Source organism: Heteronotia binoei, chromosome 21, assembly GCF_032191835.1.
Source record: "Heteronotia binoei isolate CCM8104 ecotype False Entrance Well chromosome 21, APGP_CSIRO_Hbin_v1, whole genome shotgun sequence".
NCBI lineage: Eukaryota > Metazoa > Chordata > Lepidosauria > Squamata > Gekkonidae > Heteronotia > Heteronotia binoei.
In genome coordinates, this window is record NC_083243.1 from 147,930,401 (window position 1) to 147,952,994 (window position 22,594).

At 42.6% G+C, this 22,594-nt stretch overlaps 1 protein-coding gene across 2 annotated transcripts in view; it reads left to right on the forward strand.

The window, feature by feature from the left end:
- Positions 1-22,361, forward strand: part of INSC (INSC spindle orientation adaptor protein) — a 340,369-nt gene extending 318,008 nt beyond the window's left edge. Inside the window, exons 10-13 of one of the 2 annotated variants that reach the window (XM_060262945.1) lie at positions 5,034-5,100; positions 7,641-7,796; positions 10,506-10,582; positions 22,091-22,361. In XM_060262945.1, the coding sequence (XP_060118928.1) occupies positions 5,034-5,100; positions 7,641-7,796; positions 10,506-10,582; positions 22,091-22,219 (429 nt within the window). In that variant the 3' untranslated portion in view covers positions 22,220-22,361. The remainder of the gene's footprint in view (positions 1-5,033; positions 5,101-7,640; positions 7,797-10,505; positions 10,583-22,090) is intronic. The other variant, XM_060262946.1, reaches the window with a different exon arrangement.
- The last annotated feature ends 233 nt before the right edge of the window (positions 22,362-22,594 follow it).

The window sequence follows — 22,594 nt, forward strand, 5'->3', positions numbered from 1 at the left end:
ATGAGTATGCCGCCACTGCCTCTCTAGTCGCCGGAGCCCTTGTTTCAGCTGGCGTAACTCCAAGGTGTACCATGGAACTAGCCTTTACACGGGGGCACAGAGGACGTTGAGGTGTGATCTCATTCATTGCCCTGGATAGCCGGTTTTGCCAGGCCTCCACCAGGTCATCAAGGGAATCGCTAGAGGGCCAGGGATCCTGCAGGGCCATTTGGAACCGTTCCGGGTCCATTAGGCTCTGCGGGCGAGCCAAAATAGGCTCTCCGCCCATACAGGATTGAGGCGGTGTCTCCATACGGGCCTTGAGGGCTATGTGATCCAACCATGGTACCGCTTCTACCGTGATATCATTCACCAAAATCCCAGACGCAAAGATCAGGTCTAACATGTGTCCAGCCTGATGCATGGGTGTCGTAACAAATTGAGAGAGTTCTAGAGTCGCCATGGATGACACCAGACCCATCGCCTGATTGGAGGCCGTGTCATCAGCATGGACGTTGAAATCACCCAGGATTATAAGCCCTGGGTTACTATTAACCCCCAAGATATTGGGGAGGGGATAATTTTAGCATGTTTAAATATGATTTAAAATGTGTTTAAAATGATTTTAGTATGTTTTTTTCCATTTTATAGAAAGGTGGAGCAAACATTGAAAACAAAACCTCTTCTCATAATTTATATCTATAGACTTTTTTTTTTCTTGCTTTGAGGATTTAGAACACTTTTGGAATTGGGGGTTGCAATGACCACAAGGGAAAGTAGTATTTGCAACCTGAATTGTTGAGCATATAATAGGAAGAGGTAAAAGTCCCATGTTTGTGCTCTGTCAAACAGAGCACAAACATGGGGCTTTTACCCACAGGGGGCTTTTATGCCCACAGCCTGTTAGAAAAGCTCAAATGGAACCACACTGCACTTTTGGAAATCGGATCATACCCGTTACAGGACAAGCCAGGACATATTTGAAGGCATCCTCTGAACCTCACATTTTCCATACTTTTGACCCCAATTCCAAATTTATCTCTCCTTTGTCCTGCATTTCTGAAAAAAGTTATTTTTGAGGCCTGGTTTTTTTTTCTTAGTAGCTAATGCCATGACTGAGAGAGCTATCAGGTTTCCATTGCTTTTTGCTGTAATGTGGGGTCACTTTGACTCCTATGCCAAAGTAGTATCGCTGGGTTTTTTCCCTTGGGAGGGTTAACTACCTTTGGCAGATTCGTTGGGTGTACATCTTATATTCCTCATAGTGCTTGCCATATCTTCTCTCCTCCTTCCTTCCTTGATCTTACTACACCATTTCTGTCTTCCTTTCTCTTTCTGTTTGTATCCATATTCCTCCTCCAGGTTTCTGTTTTCATTCCTCCCTCCAACTTTGTTATGCTTTCTGTTCTTCAAGGAAGATTTTCGCAGCCATGGAAGATTGTTAGCTAGTTCTTTTACTCTTTGAAAATACGATTCTGAGGGATATAACCTTTAAAAAGCCTTGTATGGATGTTGGGCCCTCTACAGGTAGAGCTGATGCCTGCAGACTAGCCACTGAACAGTGTTCCTTTGTGGAGCAGTAAAGGAGGCCAAAGATTGTATTTTCTTTTCTTGGTCACCAGACCTAATAATATGGCTGTCCTAATGACTGGATTACTGGAATTTTGTCCTGTTTCCCTAGTGTGCTAAAATCATTGTACTGTATAGTTATTAATCATTAGCTTCTCAAAGGAACCAACCCCAAATTTCAAAGGCATTTTTCATAGTTCATATAATGAAGATACATGAAAGTAGTTACATATTTGATTTTCTGCCAGTTTATGTTGGCTTTGGTCTTATCCAAACTGCTTTGCCTATCCCTGTTTCTCATGTTCTGTGACTGCTGTCACTAACAAAAATGTGAATGGTTGCTATGCAAATTAAATACTGTACGGATTCTATATAACCTCTATCAAGATAAGTGATTCTAATGAACCAACAGAGTAGAAAGCTGGATCCTCCGTGGAAGTTAGTTATTGCTAGACATTTGATTATTGAGCAAGTCTAGGATTGCTAGGGTTGCCAAGTGCAATTCAAGAAATATCTGGGGACTTTGGGGGTGGAGCCAGGAGACATTGGGGCGGAGCCAGGAACAAGGGTGTGACAAGCATAATTGAACTCCAAGAGAGTTCTGGCCATCACATTTAAAGGGACAGCACACCTTTTTAAAATGTCTTCCTTTCATAGGAAATAATGGATAGGGGCACCTTCTTTTGGGGCTCATAGAATTGGACCCCCTGGTCCAATCATTTTGAAACTTGGGGAGTACTTTGGGGAGAGGCACTAGATACTATGTTGAAAATTTGGTGCCTCTACCTCAAAAAACAGCTCCCCCAGAGCCCCCGAAACCTCAAGAACAATTTCCCATTATACCCTATGAGAATCGATCTCTACATAGGGAATAATGAAGATGTTTCCCTCTCTCCGCCCCCCCCCCCGCCGTTTCTGGCTAGTCGGCTCTGAAGAGAGGATTGGCCTCCCTACTCATGAGTTGCTGCCACAGGAGGTGCAAAAGCACATGGTCCTGGGGCTTCCCCTCCTCCCCGTTTCTGGCTAGTCGGCTCTGAAGGGGGGATTGGCTTCCCTACTCACGAGTTGCTGCCACAGGAGGTGCAAAAGCACATGGTCCTGGGGCTTCCCCTCCTCTCCCCCCCCCCCCCGTTTCTGGCTAGTCAGCTCTGAAGAGGGGATTGGCCTCTCTACTCACGAGTTGCTGCCACAGGAGGTGCAAACGCACATGGTCCTGGGGCTTCCCCTCCTCCCCGTTTCTGGCTAGTCGGCTCTGAAGGGGGGATTGGCCTCCCTACTCACCAGTTGCTGCCACCGGAGGTGCAAAGGCACATGGTCCTGGGGCTTCCCCGCTTCCCCTCCCCCCCCGCCAGCCAGCTGATTGGGGCCGGAAGCAGCCTGGGAAAACGGAAGAAAGGCTGCTGCGATCCGGCTGGGTGGGAAGGGAAGGGCAAGGAGAAAAACTGCTGGGATCGGAGCTGGGTGGGAAGGGCGGCCATTCCACCTCCCCTCCCCCTCCTCCCACTTTCCAGATTGTTGGCCAGCGGGGGGAGCAGGCTCCAAATCAGGGGTCCCCTGCCCAGGCGGGAGATTTGGGAAGCCTAAGGATTGCCCAAGTCTAGTAACTCATTATAGTAATGTTTAGCAGCAGGCTCCTGGCTTGTGTAGATGATTGGTCTCATTTAGTATGACATGATATCGTTTCTTTTAATTTCATACTACATGGAGCTTTGAGCTGAAAAAAACTCTAAAGTTTACCCAATACTGGTGACTAAATGAGATTTATACATAACACGAATCAAATAATTTATTTATTTAATTCATTAATACCCTGCTTATCTCCCAATGGGGACCCTAAACAGTTTCCCCTTTCCTTCATTTTATCCTCACAACAACCTTGCAAGGTAAGTTAAGCTGTGTGTGTGACTGACACGAGGTCACCCAGCAAGTTTCCATAGCAGAGACAGGATCTAAACCTGATCCTAGTCTGACATTCTAACTACTATACCATGCTGACTCCCACAGTCTTCCTGTAGTGTGTTTAAAGGATTAAATAGCAGCATATATGATACGTTCACACATACATAAAATTCTGGATAATTAGCAGCAGGGGACATGAGCTAGCTGAACTAATGTAAACCCATCACTCAGATAATTTGCAGTATGGAAATAGGCACTTTTTAAAATTTCCAAGAACACTCATTAGATAAAATAACTTGAAGGAGTGGAATAATTGGAATGTATTCAAATTGTCCATAATTGAATTCTTCATCTTTTGGTTAGAAAGCCACGTGGTGTATAGGCTCTGTGTGGAGTAAGTAATTTTCATTAACAGAATATAATTTAAAGTGAAGAAATATATACACTGTGCCTGAAACTCTGTTAATAATTATCATTGAATAAATACAGAGATGTGTCTCGAGTTCTCATTTTTCTACCTGTCACTACTTAGTGTTTCATCAAGTCATTTGCATTCTAAGTAGATCTGTTTATTCAGAGAGATGACACTATTGAACTGCTGGCAGAAGGAGACGACCTTCGTGTGCCTTATCACCTAAAGCAAATTTCCTTTGTTACTATAATGGTCTGGTGAGAGCCAAACTGATAGCAACTTGGCTTACTTATATCTATCAGTAAGGGTTTGTTTGAATACACAAGACAGAGCCAGAAGCTATGTTACCCAAATGTTTATTTCTTTCATGCATTTTCCCTACACTGTATAGCACACACTCAGTGCAAACAAATATTATTAGCTTATAAGTCTTATACTTGCTAATTTGTAGAATGTGGAGACTAGAAGGCTATGGAGGAGTTTTTCCTTGCCTAAACATCTGTCCTTGTCTATCTCTCTGACTTCATAAGAGATCTCAAGCCTACAAAACCTTAAGTCAAATTCTCCTTATATGCCTTTTCATTATTTCATTCTGCATTATTATTATATATGATGATATTATCTGGAATTCAAACCTAGCAAATATGAGTCATAGTTAGATCGAAAGGTGTATGGCTGACTCTAAAATGAAGAGAGGTAGTGACCTTGCTAATAGATTGCGGGGAGGGACAGTAATCTCTGCCATTCCAATAGTTATCATGGTATCTTTAAAGATATAAGAGTTCAGAGTTCAACCATGAATAACAAACCAAACCACAAAAATACAGTTCATGCCCATCTCTAGTGGTCATGACTATTTATAGCGAAAAAGCTTCATGAGCATTCCTGTAGCTGAATGTTTAACAACTAAATTATTATCATTTTAAAAAAACAGGGTAGGGCTTGGAAAGCAGTTATGCCCCTTCTCATAGGAGATGGCATGGGCTCCATTGTATATGTTCAGTCACAGTTCATGCATTTATAATAATAATGGAAACACTGGCTGGTGAATCAGGAAGTAAGAGGACCTTCAGACATGGAGGCAGCTGATACTCCTGAATTGGTTGTTTACATAGTGATGTGAAGCCATTCTGAAAAGAAAAAAAATCAAAATGTTGCCTCTCTCTTAATATAGGTTGTGACAATATTAGCAAACATGTCTGTCCTGGACCAGTGTGCTTCAGACATAATTGAAGGAAATGGTATGTATTTCAAATGTTTGTAGGTATGAAAGACAGCCTTTAAAGAACAAGTGTATACATTACAACTGATTTCTGTGAATTGTGAAAAATCTTCGTTATTTTACCATGAACTCAAGTTAATCCTTCTAATAGCTTTTGTTCATTTATTTAGAACATTTTGCATCATATGTTTGAAAGCAAACTCAAAGCAGGTTATAGTGATAATGTACATCCACAATTTAAAAACATGAGCCAAAAAACAAATCTAACTCTCCCCTCAAAAACTACTAAATGTCAGTGTTAAAAGTCCTCCTGAATAGTTCCACCATACAAAATTAGTAGTGTTTCATAAAATAGGAATAGCTGCTTTAAAAATTTTGTATCTTGCAGCAACCTAAAGGTAAAGGTAGTCCCCTGTGCAAGTACCAGTCGTTTTCAACTTTGGGGTGACGTTGCTTTCACATTTTCACAGCAGACTTTTTATGGGGTGGTTTGCCATTACCTTCTCCAGTCATCTACACTTTCCCCCCAGCAAGATGGGTACTCATTTTACTGACCTCGGAAGGATGGAAGGCTGAGTCAACCTGGAGCCGACTACCTGAACCAGCTTCCGCTGGGATCAAACTCAGGTTGTGAGCAGAGGGCTCCGACTGCAGTACTGCAGCTTTACCACTCTGCACCACGAGGCTAACAGGAAGGAAATAGGCTTTAGACAATGGTACTGGGGAACTGCTGCTAAGCCCCTTGACTTTTGTCCTATGGGTTTCTGAAAAGTTCCATCTCATCCCCTATGCTCTTTAATATCTACATAAAACCACTGTTTGAGGTCACCTAAAGGTTTTGGCTGACTGTTACCAATATACAGATGACACTCAGCTCTACCTCACCCTTCCAGGTGATTCCAGGGAGGCTGTAAAAACCATGAACCAATACCTAGAGGCAGTTTTGAAGTGAAAGTGGGCTGATAAACTGAAGTTTAATCCTTACAAGATGGAAGTGCTACTGGTGGGTGGAAAGTCTGACCTAGTATTTAAAGTGCCATGCATTCTGGATGGGATTGTGTTAGGCAACATACCTGAAGGACCACCTACTTCCTTATGAACATGCCAAACCACTGAAGTCATCTTTGGAGGCCCTGCTTCAGGTGCACCTGCCATCTGAGCTAAGCAGATGACAACCCTGCCAAGGGCCTTCTCAGTCATGGTACCAATGCTCTCCCCAGTGAAATTCATCTGTCCCCATCTGTTGCCATCTTCTGCCATAGTGTGCAGACATCTTTGTTTCTTTTGGTATTTCTTCAGTGTTCTCTCTTTTCTAACAAATGTTTTAATTACTGTTTTTATGTTTTGTTTGCGTTTTAACTTAATTTTAATGGTTTTAATGTTGTATGTTGGGGAGAGTTGATTTTAATAATTTAAAAATGTGATTTTATCATGTAGCTTTTAAATCATTAGCTGCCTTGGTGGCTCTTGTAAGGGCAGAAAGATGGGATACAAATTTTGTAAATAAAAATAATAATGAATAAATAATAGGATTAGATATCTTTTGTTAGTTTGTTTACAGGAGGGTTATGTTCTGATATCATTAGTCTCTGCCTAAGTAATGAGTTAAGTCAGAACCATTTGTCTGAAATTAAGTTTAGATCTGTTACCTGCATCATTTTAACAAGTTGAAGAAAACTTTTCAAATTCGAAATAAATATTTCCTGCTAAGGATCACAGAAAAATTAAATAAGATACATTATCAGCTGGGTATCGACCGGCAGCTTTGGGCTCATGGGAGGCATATCAAATTGGGCCAGTTCAAAATGGAGCAGATTATTCCCTGTCAGATGCTCCCACACAAGTCACCCATATCCTGGGGGGGGTCACTTTAGCACAGTCAGATGGCTGTTGCGCACCATCTCCTTAGCACAATCTGGGTTTCTTTTTTCCCCATTCATTTTAGTGGTCATGCACTCAGTGGACATGCTTTTTTAAAAAAGAAAAAGCTGGAAGCAGCTTGGCGTGGCCTGATGGGTTCGCATTGCCAATCCGCCTCGCTTGCATGCTTCCATATTTAGATGTGAGGAAAAGTGGATGGCATGTGGCAGAAGAATTTGCTAGCACTTTATAAGTGGTAGAGTTTTGAGCCGCCTTGGAGACACCAGAGGAAGGGGTGAGTATGGGAGCTGGACAGGTGGCAAATGTACACATTTGGACTTGATTTTTAAATCCATCTGCCAGCTGTCCCTGTGTTGGCTTTAACTGCCCATCTGGACCCACCCATTGAGTCACTATAGTACCATAGAAATCATCCTGCAACCAGTTTCCTGTATATGTGCTTGGAGGGACTGTTAGGCGTTCATTTATTTAACTTTATTTACAAAATTTAACTAAATGAAAATTGTACTTATTCACAATGTGATGGTGTAATTTTGAAGATATTTGGGGGGATTTTGATACTGCTGTTAATATTTGGTTGGTGCTGTATAATTTGCCTAATTTCTTATTGCTGCTTTTGTGCTAAAGGTTTTAATTATAGTTTGGAATAGTTACAAGTAATCTCGCACTCCTTTGTAGGTGTTCAGGTTTTAATGGAAATGCTATTTGAGAAATCGTCATCTGGGAATTCACCAGAAGAAGCTGCTTGTGAACGAGTTCAGCAAAAAGCTGCAGTTACACTTGCCCGGTTGAGCCGTGATCCTGAAGTAGCACATGCTGCCATCAAGCTCAGCTGTAAGAATTTTAAAGCTTAACCTGTAAAATATGCTAAAATTCACATCCTACTAAGACCCAGGAAGCAACAGCTTTTATTTTCTTCATTGTAAGATCTCATTTAACTCACTCTGTTTTTTTGCTAGGTACCTCATCAGTTATATTACATTAAGTTACTAATGTTTAGGTTTCTTTTTTTCAATTCATGCAGTGTTTCATTTCCTTTCATGCACTACGTGGTGAATAAATTTTAGGAATCAGCTGAGCCAAGCACAGATATCCAGCTTGTGCATTATCAGTACTAATGCTAATTTTCTTCTGTCACATCTGACTTTCAAGGTGGTTGTTTGCATTTATGATAGTCAATTTACATGCATGCATATAATTTTTGCAGGAGAAAAAAAAAATCCCCATGTACACAAGTTGAAATAAGCCCCAAATGTGGCCATGTAGAAGCTATTTCAGATCATTGTTGTAGGATTTAAGGGTTAGGGATGCTCAGAATTTCACTGTGAATATGTTCAATGGAAGAACTTAGTGTGTTCAAAGGTCAGATGTGAACTGATAATTTGGTTTATTTGGTTTGTGTTGAGCAGCCATGAACTCCTGCTGAACAGGTTTGCATTAAGTTTTCCCAAAGCTGCAAATACAGATAATTAAAGTGATTGACAGTCATTAGTGTAACTAAGGATTCCTTAGCTGAATGTGGCAAGGTAGGATTTTATTGAAACACAGCACTCACTGATGATTGGTTTATATGATTTGCAAGTAACCCAATTGTCTATTTAAACAATTATCTTTCTAGAGGAGCAGTTATGTAGCAAGGATGGGAAAGTATTAAATTTCAGTCAGGCTGTGTGAGAACACACATGTGCAAAAGCCAATTGTGCTGTACTGCATGGTTAGTAAAAAATACAGACCAATTCTTCACTAGCAGTTGCTCCACCCCAGGATATTCTGCTTTCCTCAGATTAAGCAATCGATTCCCCATTAGTCTTTTTGTGTCTGCATTTTAACTTGCAGCTCCCTCCAATTTCCCTTGCAGCTTCTGAATCTCCAAAAAACCAGAGCAGAAAGCTGCAAGGGAAATTGGAGGGAGCCATGGATCAAAATGTGCCTGTGCGGCAACTGGTGGGGAATTGATCACTTGATTTGAGGAAGGCAGAAGTCCTGGAGCAGAGCGACTGCTATTGAGGAATCGGTAACAGTGAAACAACCTACTGAACAAACTATCAAATTGATCAACAAAAATCAGATCTCTGTTTGCAACATATGAACTAATTAGCTAATTAATTAATGCTAATTAATTAGCATTAATTAATTAATTAGCATTAATTAATTATCATTAATACTAATCACTAATTCGATAATACTAATTGCTGGAGAGTCCAATTGCAGTCTGGCCTAGTTATTGAGAAGAGAGCACTTCAGGAACTTTTAAAATGTTAACCAAGAGAGCAGAGAAAAACACTTGCTGCTTGTGTGTCATAATGGTGCTATGATGTTGCTGTGACTTAAAATATTTTTTTAAATTCTCACTTTTGTCGATGTTAGAAATGACATCAAGACAGCTTATTGTGAAAATGCAGAGGCAGGAGGCTAAGGGAATGTTTTCTTTCATTCAAACACAAGGTATATCTTCCCTTCAGAACACATTAAAAAGGTTGCCCAAGCACCACGATGACAGAAAGTTTCAAGTTTTCTTTTTCCAGATTTTTTTTTAAAAAGTAGTGTTCATTGTAATCCATGTCATAGTTGAGGTTTTCTAGATGTACAAAGAAAAGAAATGTGATTCTATCTTCTTAAAATGGAATCACTGCTGTTAAAAAGAAATATACACTCAGACAGATATGAGAGAGAGATGGAGAAACGAATCTGAAAAGGGATGCACATTTTAAAAAAAATTAGTTACTACCCTTTCAGCTATGGTGTCATTGTTTGAAAGCTACATATGTGACAGGGTTCTGGGAGATGGCCTGCCGCACTCCTCCTTGAGCCTGGGAGGTGGTCACTAGTTGTAAAGATGGATTCTAGCCAGGATAACTAACCCTTTTCCTCAGGCCAGGGAGATAGCCACCCACCTGCCTCCCCTTGGTGACAGGGTTTTGGGGTTATCCCACCACGCTCCCCCTTGTGTCTGGGAGGCAGTCACCCAGTTGTAGATTCTGGGGGGTGGCCAATGAATCTCCATAAAGAAATGGGTTAGTTCATGGGAGATGCAGTCTCAGGAACTGAGGCCTCACGAACCATGAACGAGTTAAGTTTGTGATGAAATTAGGCTTGTGGTAAGGTTCATGTCCATTCCGTTAACAAACCTCAGAATAACAGTGCTAGGAGGCAATATTAAGGTAAGTCTTGGCCTCTATGGTAGGGTATCAAACTCCAGTTTAGGAAACTCCTAATGCCTCCAGAGTGCAGAGTTTGCGGTAAAGGGGGAGGTCACTGAGGAGGTAATGCCATAACTTTCAGAAGCGTTCAGAGGAACTAATCTCTGTAGTCTTAAAATCTGTTGTAATTCTTGGAGAACTCCAGGCCCCACCTCAAGGTAACACTACTATTATGTGCTATTTGTTGGCCTTCCATGGTAACTAGTTGGTTACTGTGTGAAATGGGATACTAAGCTAGATGGACAATTGGTCTGATCCAGCAGAGTTATTATGTTCTAAATGTGAGTAATTTTAGTTGTGGAAATATACTCTACATATTCTCTCTCCTTTTTTGCATATCTAGGTATACCGCGTCTCATAGAGGTTTGCAGATCTCCTACTGAAAGAAATAACAGTGATTCTGTTCTAGTGGCATGTCTAGTGAGTACATTCAATTATTACTGCTTTTCATTATCCTTTCTGTGAAGAAATTACATTAAGTTTCAGTTTCTCCTATATCTAAATAGAATATTCACTCTATTTGTTTGCACAAACCCTTTTCCCCAAGTCAGAACCCACAGTGTGCTAAGGTGAACATAGCTCATGTGTATCTGATTTCCCTAATTAGAAAGAGCCCTTGTGAATAAAGAGCATAAAAGGGAGATGGGAGCCCCTCCCCCCTGCTGCAGTCCCAAGCAGGACCAGACCCCCCACTATATTTTTTAAACAAGAAAATTCCTGTCCTGAAATGGCTGCAGCATCTAGGTGTGTCTATAGTCGGTATTCCTTTTGTCTTTTATCACCTATCTAGTAATAAGGCCCATTGTGGGGAGAAATACGGGTGGTATAAATTTGCTATGGGTGAGTTTCATGGCCTTGGCAGGGGGCTGGGGAGAGAAGGAAAAGATAGAGGGAGGCAAGGTATGTCAAGAAGGCAGCGGTTGGGAAGGAAAATGGAGAAAGTGGGGAAATGTGGGGTAGGTTATCAGAGAAAGGGGTATCTTCAGAAAGAAGAAATGGGGGACAAAAGAGATGGGTAGATGGCTTTCTATCTCCTCCCCCCCTCCCTGCAGCCTCTATCTAGGAAAAGTGCAGTTTTTCTTCACAGTGGGGATCAAAGCAATTTACATCATTCTCTTCTTCCTCCTTTTGATCTGCAAAACAACCCTGTGAGGCAGGTTAGGCTGAAAGTCTGACTGGTCCAAAATGACCCAGTCAGCTTCCACAGCAAGAAGCTGGGTCTGGTAGGCCTTGCTCTGAAGTGCCAGCTGCCATATCACACTGGCTGTCCTAAGGGGGAGACCTCAGCAAGGTATAATGACTCAGAGTGTACAATTTTCTCCCAAGGAACTGATATCTGCCCACTTGGAGAACAGTTGTAGTTCTGAGTGATCTCCAGGCCTCTGAGTGATCACCTGGATATTGGCAACTGGTTCACTGGGAGGAAATGATTGGCTTGGAGGTGCAGTCTATAGTATTGTAGCTGTCTGAGTTCCCTTTCTTTCTCAAACCTTACCCTCTCCAGGCTCCACCCCTCCAATCTCCAAGAATTTCCCAACCTGGAGTTGGCAACCCTCTTTCCTTCCCAGCCAACCATCAACCTACCTTGATGTGACCCTGACTTCATCTTTCCATCTCTCCCTCCCCCCTCTCAGTCTTTATCCACAGCATGGACCAAATCAGCTTACATCATTTCTCTCTCCCCCTTTTGATCTGCACAACCCTGTGAGGTAGGTTAGGCTGAAAGTGTGACTGAACTGAAATCACCCATCAGCTTCCACAGTAGGAACCTGGGTCTGGCAGACTCTACCCTGAAGCACTGACTGTGACATCACAGTGGCTGTCAAAGTGATTGTGGGCTGAAACCATATGTCATACTTCCACTTCCGTGTACTTTAAATATAATATTGAGATATGAATTGGGCTCTATTGCTTACATTTAATAAAGAACTGCAGCAGCATCCTCTTCAATTATATATCAATTAAGTATTTAAAACATTTTAAAATCATACCAGAAACTTATTATTTCCCTGAGGATCTTATGGAACAATATTTATGAATCTTCACTGTATCACTAAATCTTTACTATATATCTCTGTGTCTTATACCTTTAAAAAAGAGATATTCAAGACACAGCTGCATGGAGTTACCTAGATTAGCTTTGCCCCCCCCCCCCCCAGTCGGAATGAAGAGACAGACACAAGTGTTGGGTGTAAAAACCGGGCCGCTTTATTAAATAACTTATAACCAATAACTGGCAGGGATGGGACCTGAACGGGACAAGCCCTGGGGTCACCCCCTGACCCCGCCTTGTCCAAAGGGCAAGCCACCCTGCCCCCAGCACAAGCCCACCGCATTCGGGTTGTAGCTGAGCAGCCAGGCCCCCAGCCATTCTCCACCTGGGCTAGCATCAATCCCCCATGGAAAGATCCGCCCAGGTGAGGCTCCCCGTGATCTGCATTCCCCGCACTGAGCCGTGTAGCCCATCTGTGGTTCATACAGACCACCGCACCAATGGTCCTAGGCCATAGGTGCTCCCCTGAAAACCCTGTGGCCAAACATCCTCCAGCCTGCGACCATATTAAAACTCCTACCACTAAACCTGCCTTGTACCAGGCAGTACAAGGTAGGCGAAAAACACCTCCACATGGGCCAATTATGTGAAGGTGAAAAAATTCCTACCTGGCCCCTAATAAGGCGACCGGCCGAAGCCTGTACTGCCAAAGGGAGGGTGGGCGGGCAGAGAGCCAAGAGAACTGTGACGTTCTGGGCAGGGCCGGGGCTTATATAGCCCCGACGCCACGCCCAGCTCAAGACCCGGATACGGGCCTATAGCTCTGTTGCTCCCTCCTTCCGAGGGGGCAAAGACGTCCCCCAGCCTGAATGCCGGCGAGCCGGCTTGGCTGGGAAGGGGCCGGACCTTCTTTAAGTAGAGTTAGTTTTCAAGGTTTTTGGAGAGAGCATCTTGCCAGTAAAATTCAGAAGGCTTTTGCATCTAGTTAGAGAAAAAGTTCAGGACTGACTTGCTTCTAAATTAAACACTTAAGTGGTATTGAGAGCATTTTGCCACCTAAATTCAGAAAACTTTTGCATTTGGTTAGAAAAGAGCAGGCCTTGAATTCAGAAGGAGCTCACAGGAGCACAGCTCCTGAACCTTTCTGAGGGTTCTCCCTACTCCTCCCCATCTGCCTTGTCCATTGAATAGTAGATGCAGCTGCATAACAATCCCTGGGTTAGGAGAGCAGGCAGCCAGCCAGCCACCAGGAGCTTTGCCACACACCCAGCAGCCCTCATAAACCCCTGGAGAAGCCCACACCACCCTTTCTCTACTTCTCTTATGTGATTTTGGCTGGCAGGTGACTTGCTGGCCTTTTGACTATGGGGGGAGGGCAGCCAAGGTGAGCCCCAGGTGAGCAGAGCCTGCTTGGGCTGGCTGGATCTCTAGCCTCGCTTGCCCAAGGCTCTCCTTTCTTGCGCCGTGTTGCTTTTGGCTGGTTGGGGGGGCAGCATATGCTAATGAGTTATGCTAATGAGCTCTACCACTAGGCTTCCCAATCCCCAGGTCCCAGTCGGGGATTCCCCAGTTTTACAGGCTTCCCCCCGCCCCCAGCCAGCTGGCCGGTGGGGGAAGCTCCTCCCTCACAGCCACCCTGTACCTTTAGATCTTGGGCAGGACCTGCAAACAGGTCCAGTTTTAAAATGAGTGTGTGCCTTTAAATTGGAGCAGGAAGTACTTCATGGGGAAGGGTTAGCAACAGCAGACCTTGTGAGAGCGCGGCCCCTCTGTTTGTTTTGCTTTCCTTTTGGACAAGTGAGTGTGTGTGTAAAAGAGCAGCAAGCCCCTGTACTTTCCAGACCTCGTTGTGGAGGCACCAGAGACTCCTGCTTTGATCTAGTGCTTTAGATCAACACGGCTGCCCACTTGCACCAGAGACAGTTAAGCGTGTGTGTGAGTGTGAGAGAGAAAATGGGGGGAGGGCACTCCATTATTCCCTTTGGAGACTTATTCTCATAGGAAATAATGGAGAATTGATCCGTGGGTATCTGGGGCTCTGGGGGGGGGCTGTTTTTTGAGGTTGAGACACCAGATTTGCAGCATAGCATCCAGTACCTCTCCCCAAAATACCCCCCCCTCAAGTTTCAAAAAGATTGGACCAGGGGGTCCAATTCTATGAGCCCCAAAAGAAGGTGCCCCTATCCATTATTTCCTGTGGAGTGAAGGGATTTAAAAGATGTGTGGTCCCTTTAAATGTGATGGCCAGAACTCCCTTGAAGTTCAATTATGCTTGTCACATCCTTGCTCCTGGCTCCGCCCCAATGTCTTCTGGCTCCACCCCCTAAGTTCCCAGATATTTCTTGAATTGGACTTGGCAACCCTATCCACCACCAATTTTTCTACAAATGGACCCCTGGAAAAGAGATTCAGGAATAGCTAGCTCCTAATATAAATGTAATGCAGAGAGCATTTGGCCAGCCAAATCCAGAAGGCTTTTGCATCTTGTTAGGGAAGAAGCTGAGGACTGGCTTGCTCCTAGTATAAATAGAAACAATTAAGTGAGATTGGAACGTAAATTCTTGATAATAATCAAGAATATATTTTTTAAAAATTATTCATTAAAAATTTTTTAAAAAATTATCCACTTCCATCCAGCTTTGTGTTGCAACTTGCTATAATAACCATAGTATAATCCAGTATGAGAAATTCTGAAAAAAATAGAGGTTGCAGAGAGCATTTTGCCAGCCAAATTCTGAAGGCTTTTGCATCTGTTTAGGGAAGATGTTAAGACCTGGCTGACTTCCAATAGTAACACTGAATTGTAACAAGAAGCTGATAACTTTGAAGAAAATAGAAGTACTCCTGAGGAAGACTTTTGATGAAATGACCCTACATCAGGTGTTTGTTGGATAGACCTTTCTTTGCGATCTTGTAAAGCTGAACTTCTTTATAATGTATTTAAAAGGATCTATATGACTTCTTTAAAATGTTTCTTTAAAATGTTTTACTAAATATGCTGTTAGCCAGTATATCACAGTGTGTGTGTGTTTTGTATTTTCTGAACAGGAGCAAGCAGTGCCTAGTTAAGTCATATTAGTCAGGTGGCATCAAAATAGGCCTGGAAAGGGTCTTTTCCCCTGTCTTTTACTGACAGAACCAATTTTGGCAGTAGGGTTGCCAGGCCCAACTCAGAAAATACCTGGAGATTTTGGGGGTGGATCCAGGAGACTTTCCCATTCCCCCCTGCAAAAAAATAAAAATAAGAATACAACATTGTCATTCCCCTGGATAAAGTCTTAATTTCCTTGCATGCAGCAGCTGACTGTACTTCCACTAAACTCTCTCACACACACTCTCTCACACACAAAGCAGCCAAATAAATACAGTAGGAAAGCACACACTTTTGTGATCTTACTGGGGCAATTACTCACTGGAGCAATTTACTCACCAGAACTATCTACTGCATTTTAACCAACTTCTTAAGATTAACTGGAAAACCAAAGCAGAGCAGCTCCAAACAAACAAAGGGGCTCTGCTCCCTTCCTTTCCTTTTATACACTCACCAGGAAAATCCAGGAGCCCTCAGCCAATTAGGGGAAGGCTTTCTGTGGCAATTTCCCTTCTACTCCCTCCATCAGCCAAATGAGAGAAGGCTTTCTCTATCTCCTCTGCAAAGTAGTGCCTCAGTCCTCAACCAATCGTACGCAACAGACCTTGAGTGGCAGTTGATGGGGCAATGGTTTATGGAGTGCACCCGTAAGCCAATGGGAGACCTGGATTTGGCCTCACCACAGGGCTTTTATTATATAAAGGATTCTCTGTAACATCTGTACTTTGTTCTGAATTATGTTCCCATGCTTTGTGCTTTTAGTTTGTAGAGGATGTTTGTTAGTTATTAAAGTTTTTTTTTTCTTGTAAAGAACTCAGAATGCAGTTAACTCTCACCCATACACCTGGCTTTTCATCCATGAAGAGCAGTGCACCTGGCTGTGTATCCATTTGGTGGAGGTTGGGAACAGGGAGAATAGTTATTCCATACACACAACACACACACATTCCTTTCAGTGAATCAGATAAGGGGAGCAGTTTAAAGAGTGCATAATTGTCCAGCTGGTGGCGGGCTACCCAAGAGATAGATATGGCTATGGTTTCATACAAGCAGGTTCAAGTTACCCCCACATACACACTGACATCACAGCCTTTCAGTTGTTTACACTGGAAGCCAAGGGAGGGCTGAAGATCAGTACAGGAGAGAGGTTTTAAGTCTTTCCTTCACTGCTTTTTTCTTACTGGGAAAAGCCACCTCCAATCTGCTTTTCAGTCCTGCTGGGGGGAGGGAGAAATTACAGTTACCTGTACTTTTTTCCCCAAGAGGAGTATCTTCTCTCCCCCCCCCCCCCCATTATAATGCAGCAGGTGAGGAAATTTTGCCTCTCTTCTCATACTTGAAAAAGCAATTCTGGTAATAAGGCTACTTGAACAGGTGCTGCCTATGCCTTCAGACAAGTATTGATATTATGCAGTCTATTTGGGCTATGCTTAGATGAAAAGTATATAAAAACAGTTCACATTCAGTCACACTGCACAGGCTAGGAATATATAGATCAAGGAGTGCAGCTATGGCTATAGGAACTGGCTACATTCTCAGGGGCTGCTATTAAGTTATCTAGGACAAAGCTGATGAGATCAACTTGACTTTTCTGCAGACAATGCGATTGGTGAGCTGGAAGGCAGGCTCAGTGTCCACTGTAATGACATTCCCTAGCTTGCCTCCTTATTTTCTCCTATACAAATACTGGAAACCTAAGGCTACACCTCCACACATGCCCACTCATCACAGTGTTGGACCTTTTTCTGTTATATTTATCAAGAGCACAGTGACATCCTGCTTTTGGATTCCCTTAAGCATAGGTGTAAACTACGGGGGGGCTCAGGGGCTTGAGCCCCCTCTGGATTTTCCCCCCAGGGAACCAGCAGAGGACTTAGGGGCTTGGGAGCTCAGGCCTCCCCCAGACAACCAGTGCCAGGCATAGTGACAAACTCCCTTGAGTATATAAAAATGTTTTCCAATCCACTTTAGATTTTCAAGAAGGAGAGATAATGATCTTCAAGGGCATGAATGGGATAGTGGATCCTGTGAAGAAATGCATTTTTCTCCTGGGACATTGTGAGGCAGGAAAATCTCCCTGTGTGTGTTTTTTTCCTGTGGGCTAGAAAGAAGGGAGTCAGTGGTATAATGATCTTCGAAGCTCACCTTCTTACAAATGCTAATTAAGCTAGCAGAGCAGACAATGCATAGATAGATCGATACATAAACACTCTCTTCTCCCCTCCCTTCTCCAAGCAGGAAAAATATATGTGTCTCTGGAGACAGGAAAAGCTGTTTTGACCTGAGCAGACCTGGGCCAAGGGGGTGGGGAAAGAGCTTTGATAATGTTTCTGGCCAATAGAAAGAGAAGCTCTCTTGCTGCTGGATCCATCAGGGAGGACAGATCTCTCACCTGAATCTAGGACAGATGTCTATTTTGTCAATCCATCCAGCTGGCCTAGAGGGCTGAAGAATGTTTGATATTGCAAAAGGTAATTGTGATCTGCAAAAGTTTTTGGCTGTATCTTTTGACCCTCTAAATCGATTACTAAGGTTTTGATATCCAGAACACATCAATACTTAAATATTTTTGGTGTCTGTTGGAAAAGAAAGTATAGTCCTTAACTCTGGCTGGCAGCATCCACTTTCAGGTTGGCAACAGTCAGAATAAAAGGCCTTTGTTGGGCTCAACATACTTGCTTGGCTCCAATTTACATTTTGGGGAAAGTGAGATTGGGTGGAGGGGACATGAAGATCAGAGGTCTTTTAAAATTTCCTTTTGTCCTGTGTGCAGTGCAGAGACAACATTGCAAAGGAATGTGCACTCTGTACGCATTCATGTTTTTCATTTTGCTATTACATAAAATGGTGTGGTACAGGTTCAAAGGGGCAACCAACTAGCTAATGGATTCAGGTGGGATAGCCATGTTAGTCTGAAGCAGCAGAACAAAGTTGGAGTCCAGTGACCCCTTTAAGACCAACCAAGTATAATTCTAGGTATAAGCTTTTGTGTGCATGCACACTGTTTTATTTAGAATCAGGTAGGTAGCTGTGTTGTTCTGAACCAATAAAGTTTGAGTCCAGTGGCACCTTTAAGACCAACAAAGTTTTATTCTGGGTATAAGCTTTTGTGTGCAAGCACACTTCATCAGATACAAGTGAAACAAAATTTAGAGTCAAGATGCATAAGTACTAAGTGATTATAGCTGAGACTGGATGTGTGAGAGATCTGTGAATGGCAGTAAATTACCAAGCAAATACAAGAGTTAAGAAGCAGGTATGAGAACAAGGTTTGAGTCCAGTGGTACGTGTAAGTCAAGTAAAGTTCCATTATACCTATAAGTAAGAACTGAGAGACTTAGGGCACTTTCACACATGCTAAATAATGCACTTTCAATCCATTTTCAATGCACTTTGTAACTGGATTTTATTGTGTGAAATGGCAAAATCCACTTGCAAACCATCACTGAAGTGGATTGAAACTGCATTTTTTACCATGTGTGAAAGCATCAGCAGCATGTTCACTTCCTAAGATTAATTGAAACAGATTTTTTTCAAATATTACATATAGGTAAGGGTGGAGGTTAAATTGCCAGGAAGAGCAAATTGGAGTAAAAATGTATAAGTAACTGAGCGATACTTACAGCTAAGATTGGAGTAACACGTTAGGTAAGATGTAAAAATTGCAGTAAATTGGTATACTGATAATAAAGCAATTATCTATGGATGTAAGAACTAAGTTTGTGGTACCATTTAGAACAACCTAGTTTGATTTCTGGGTATAAGTGAGAACTGATTGACTTAGCATATATAGTGAGAGAAGAAGCCAATATATCTGTTAAGTCCTGGGGGTTCCATTGTTCTGAGTGCTGTAATAGCTTGCAATTCAGCAATCTCCTATTCCCATCTGTTTCTAAAGTTCCTTTGCAGTAAAGCAGCTGCTTTGAGGTCCCCCATTGAGTGTCCTGGAAGGGTGAAGTGTTCTTCTCTTCTTGCATATGTTGGAAGTACTCCTTCAGGCATAGATGACAGAAAAAGTCTTTCAGATCCCCAGATACAATGGACACAAATCTGACATCAAGAATCACCAGACTGAGAAGCCTATGGGAGAACACTTGAACCTTCCAGGGCACTCAATGAGGGCCACAGAGTAGCTGCTTTATTGCACAATTGCTTTGAACGCACAACAACTGTCTTCTATTTGCCCTAGCTCAGAGACTCCAGCCATGTATTTACCAAATGAAGGTATCTGTGATGCCATGATTTTTAAAATTTCAGTACAATGTTACTCTTATGAATAAGGCAGAAACAGAACACCTGTAAATGAACATCCAGGGAAACTTTAAAAAAACAAAAGTTCCTCTAAAGGCTTTTCTGCGTTGCCTTTTACTGTCAAATTTATGACCATTAGTTTATCCTATGCACACGACATGCATGTTTGCAGATCTTAAAATGACCATTCTAAAAATGAATTTCAAAAATAGGACACAGCAGGAGACCGCTGAAATACCACTATAACTACTGGTGAATTTCCCCCTTTTTCTGGGTTTGGCCCAGCCCAGGGCATCGTTAGGGGTGTTCCCGCTAAATTTCTGGGGAGCTTCTCCCTAAATTGCCCATGGCCCCACCTCCATAGGCAGTGGTAATGGTGGCCCCTCCCTGTGATGTCACTGGCTCCTCCCTATGATGCCATTGGATCCCAGTTCTTTTAGGGACCTATCTTAGTAATGCCTCTGGCTGAGCCCCAGGCCCCTGCCCTTAAGTTCCTAGTATCCTTGTGTTATGGACAAATGTGCTCCCATGATCTTACTAGAATGGGATTTTAAAAGTTAGAAAGTACTGGCTTGCTGGTCCAGAATACTCTTCTTTTCTTTTAGAAGACAGTTAGCTGTTTTTCATTTTTAAATTTATTATCAAGTTGCTGCAAGCGATATCCGGTATTTTGTAACTGCACTCTTATGACAGATAAAATAATTTGTATAATAGCGACATTATTTTTAATGAAGATAAGTGGGCAATATTTCTTTGTACAATGGAGTTTTGTACTCCAATTCTTGTCCCCACATGCTTGGAAATCATGTGATTTATTATTTGTAATACAGTAATGCTTATAGACACCAATCAAAATGGAACCAGCAGTATGCTAAGTACCTTGCAAAGATAATTTCTGTGTAAATTTTAAATCGTACTGTTTTAAGCAGATAGATGAAGTGACTTGCCTGAGGTCATGCTATAAATCTTTGCAGGATGTAAAGTCCAGCAAAAGATTGACCCTCAAAGTGCTTCACTGGCATGGACCCCATAGAAATGAAAATGGCATGCCAGCTGAAGGATTTTAGGGTCTGAGGCAAGACTGGCTTTCACATAGCATGGTTTAAAGTGGTCTTCTCTATAAAGGGTTCTATAAAGGAATTAGCACAAGTGTGTGTATACGGAGACAGAGATAGATATTACCAGGGGTCGTTTTGTAGAAAAATAGGTGGCAGAGCTCATTAGCATATGCCACCCCGCCCCCCCGCCAAAAGCAACCCGCCCCCCACCAAAAGCAACTGTGAGCTCCTGCTGAATCTGAGGCCTGGATATCACTCTCTCTTTCTAACTACTCTTTATCCTAGTCTTCTTGACCCTCTTCTCACTTGGACTATAATGCATACTTCCAAATGTGACTCTAGTCAGACTAACCCATACTGACAAATGTGAAACCTTTAAAAGCCCAGCCAGAGTGTATAACCAGCATGAATTGTGGAAGTGAACTGATGCTACAAAAAGTTCACTTCAACAGGGGAAAAATGGGAAAAGTCCTACTCCACAAGATCACTTTACTCTTTTGGCCTGCTGAGTGAAGTTCAAGTATTCTTTTGGCATCAGTTGCCTAGGCAAAGCACAGAGTGGAAAGACAGATATTTGTAAAATATGAACACATCTGGGGAAGCACACCTATTTATTCTTATTATTACACTTTATCCCTCTGTAGATCCATCTTTATCCATCTTGTAAATATCAAGATTTTTATTTACATGGTGATCTCTTAGCCTTTTTTCAACTACTGGTTATGTTTCAAAAGTTAGTGTGATGCTGTTCTCTACAAGTCCAAAAGTAACTTGGCCAGAAGAAAAAGTTTGGCAGAATTGGCTTTCTTTTCAAGCACTCACAGTTGAGATTAGGTTTCAGAAGAAAGGATGTCACATTTGTTGTTAAAATGGAAACATCCATTGGGCAAAGATAAGTCAATATGGCAGTATAAATGAAGAAATGTTTTCAGTCAGGGGCCCACCTATTTAATAAAGTTGCTGGTGTTACCCATTCTGAACCCCATACATCTAAATAAGCAAATTTGCTGCAGAATGCTCAGTTTTATACAGCACACAAGCCTAGAACAGCCTGTTTCATACAGCAGTCAACAGCTTCACAGATTTCATGTAAATGCCCATGGCTTTGAATGAGTTCATTGTAAGTGGTGCAATGGACTGCTGCTAGCTCTTGACATATGAGTCAGTCTGAACAAGTAGTTCTTACCAGCTGGTAGTTTGCATCTAGCCTTGCAGAAAGCAAGCTTTGTATTCTCTCTCTCTCTCTCTCTCTCTCGGCTTGGCTTCGCGAACGAAGATTTAAGAAGGGTACAATAGTCCACGTTTGCTGCAGGCTCGCTGGTGGCTGACAAGACCAATGTGGGACAGGCAGGTCCGGCCACAGCGGCTGCAGGGAAAAGTCTGATTTGGGGTTGGTGCTGTAGCAGTGCGATTCTTCCTCAATCTCCTTTTGTCCTCAAGACCAGCTATGCGTGTGTTCTCAAACTGTATTATCTCATGTATTCTAAAACTGTATTATTTGTATTCTAAAACTGTATTATCTCATTTTTTTACAGGCGGCATTACGGCGACTAGCTGTAATGAGTCCTGATGGCCTTCAAGAATCAGATTTCCAGCAGTTGGTAAAGCCAAGGCTTGTGGATTCCTTTCTGCTTTGTACCAATATGGAAGAGAGTTTTGTATAAATAGACAATGTAGACAAATAGACCAATGTAGCAAACAGAGCAATGTACCAAACAAAGCAATTGATGCTATATAGGATTGTATTGCTAACAACATTATTTATGATTTAATTTATTATGATATTATTATAAGTTGATATATTGTGAGACCCAGGGCTGGCTCACCCACTAGGCAAACTAGGCAGTTGCCTAGGGTGCCGAGAGGCAGGGGGTGACGAATTGGGCTCCCCCCCTTCTGTGGTGCCCAAGGCAACTGGCTAGTTTGCCTTCCTCCCCCCTGCTGCGACCACTGCCAACCTCCTCCTGCCCAGAGCTGCACTCCGCTGCCCCCCCCGCCACTGCAGCCACTGCCAGCTCCTTACAACCCACCACCATGCT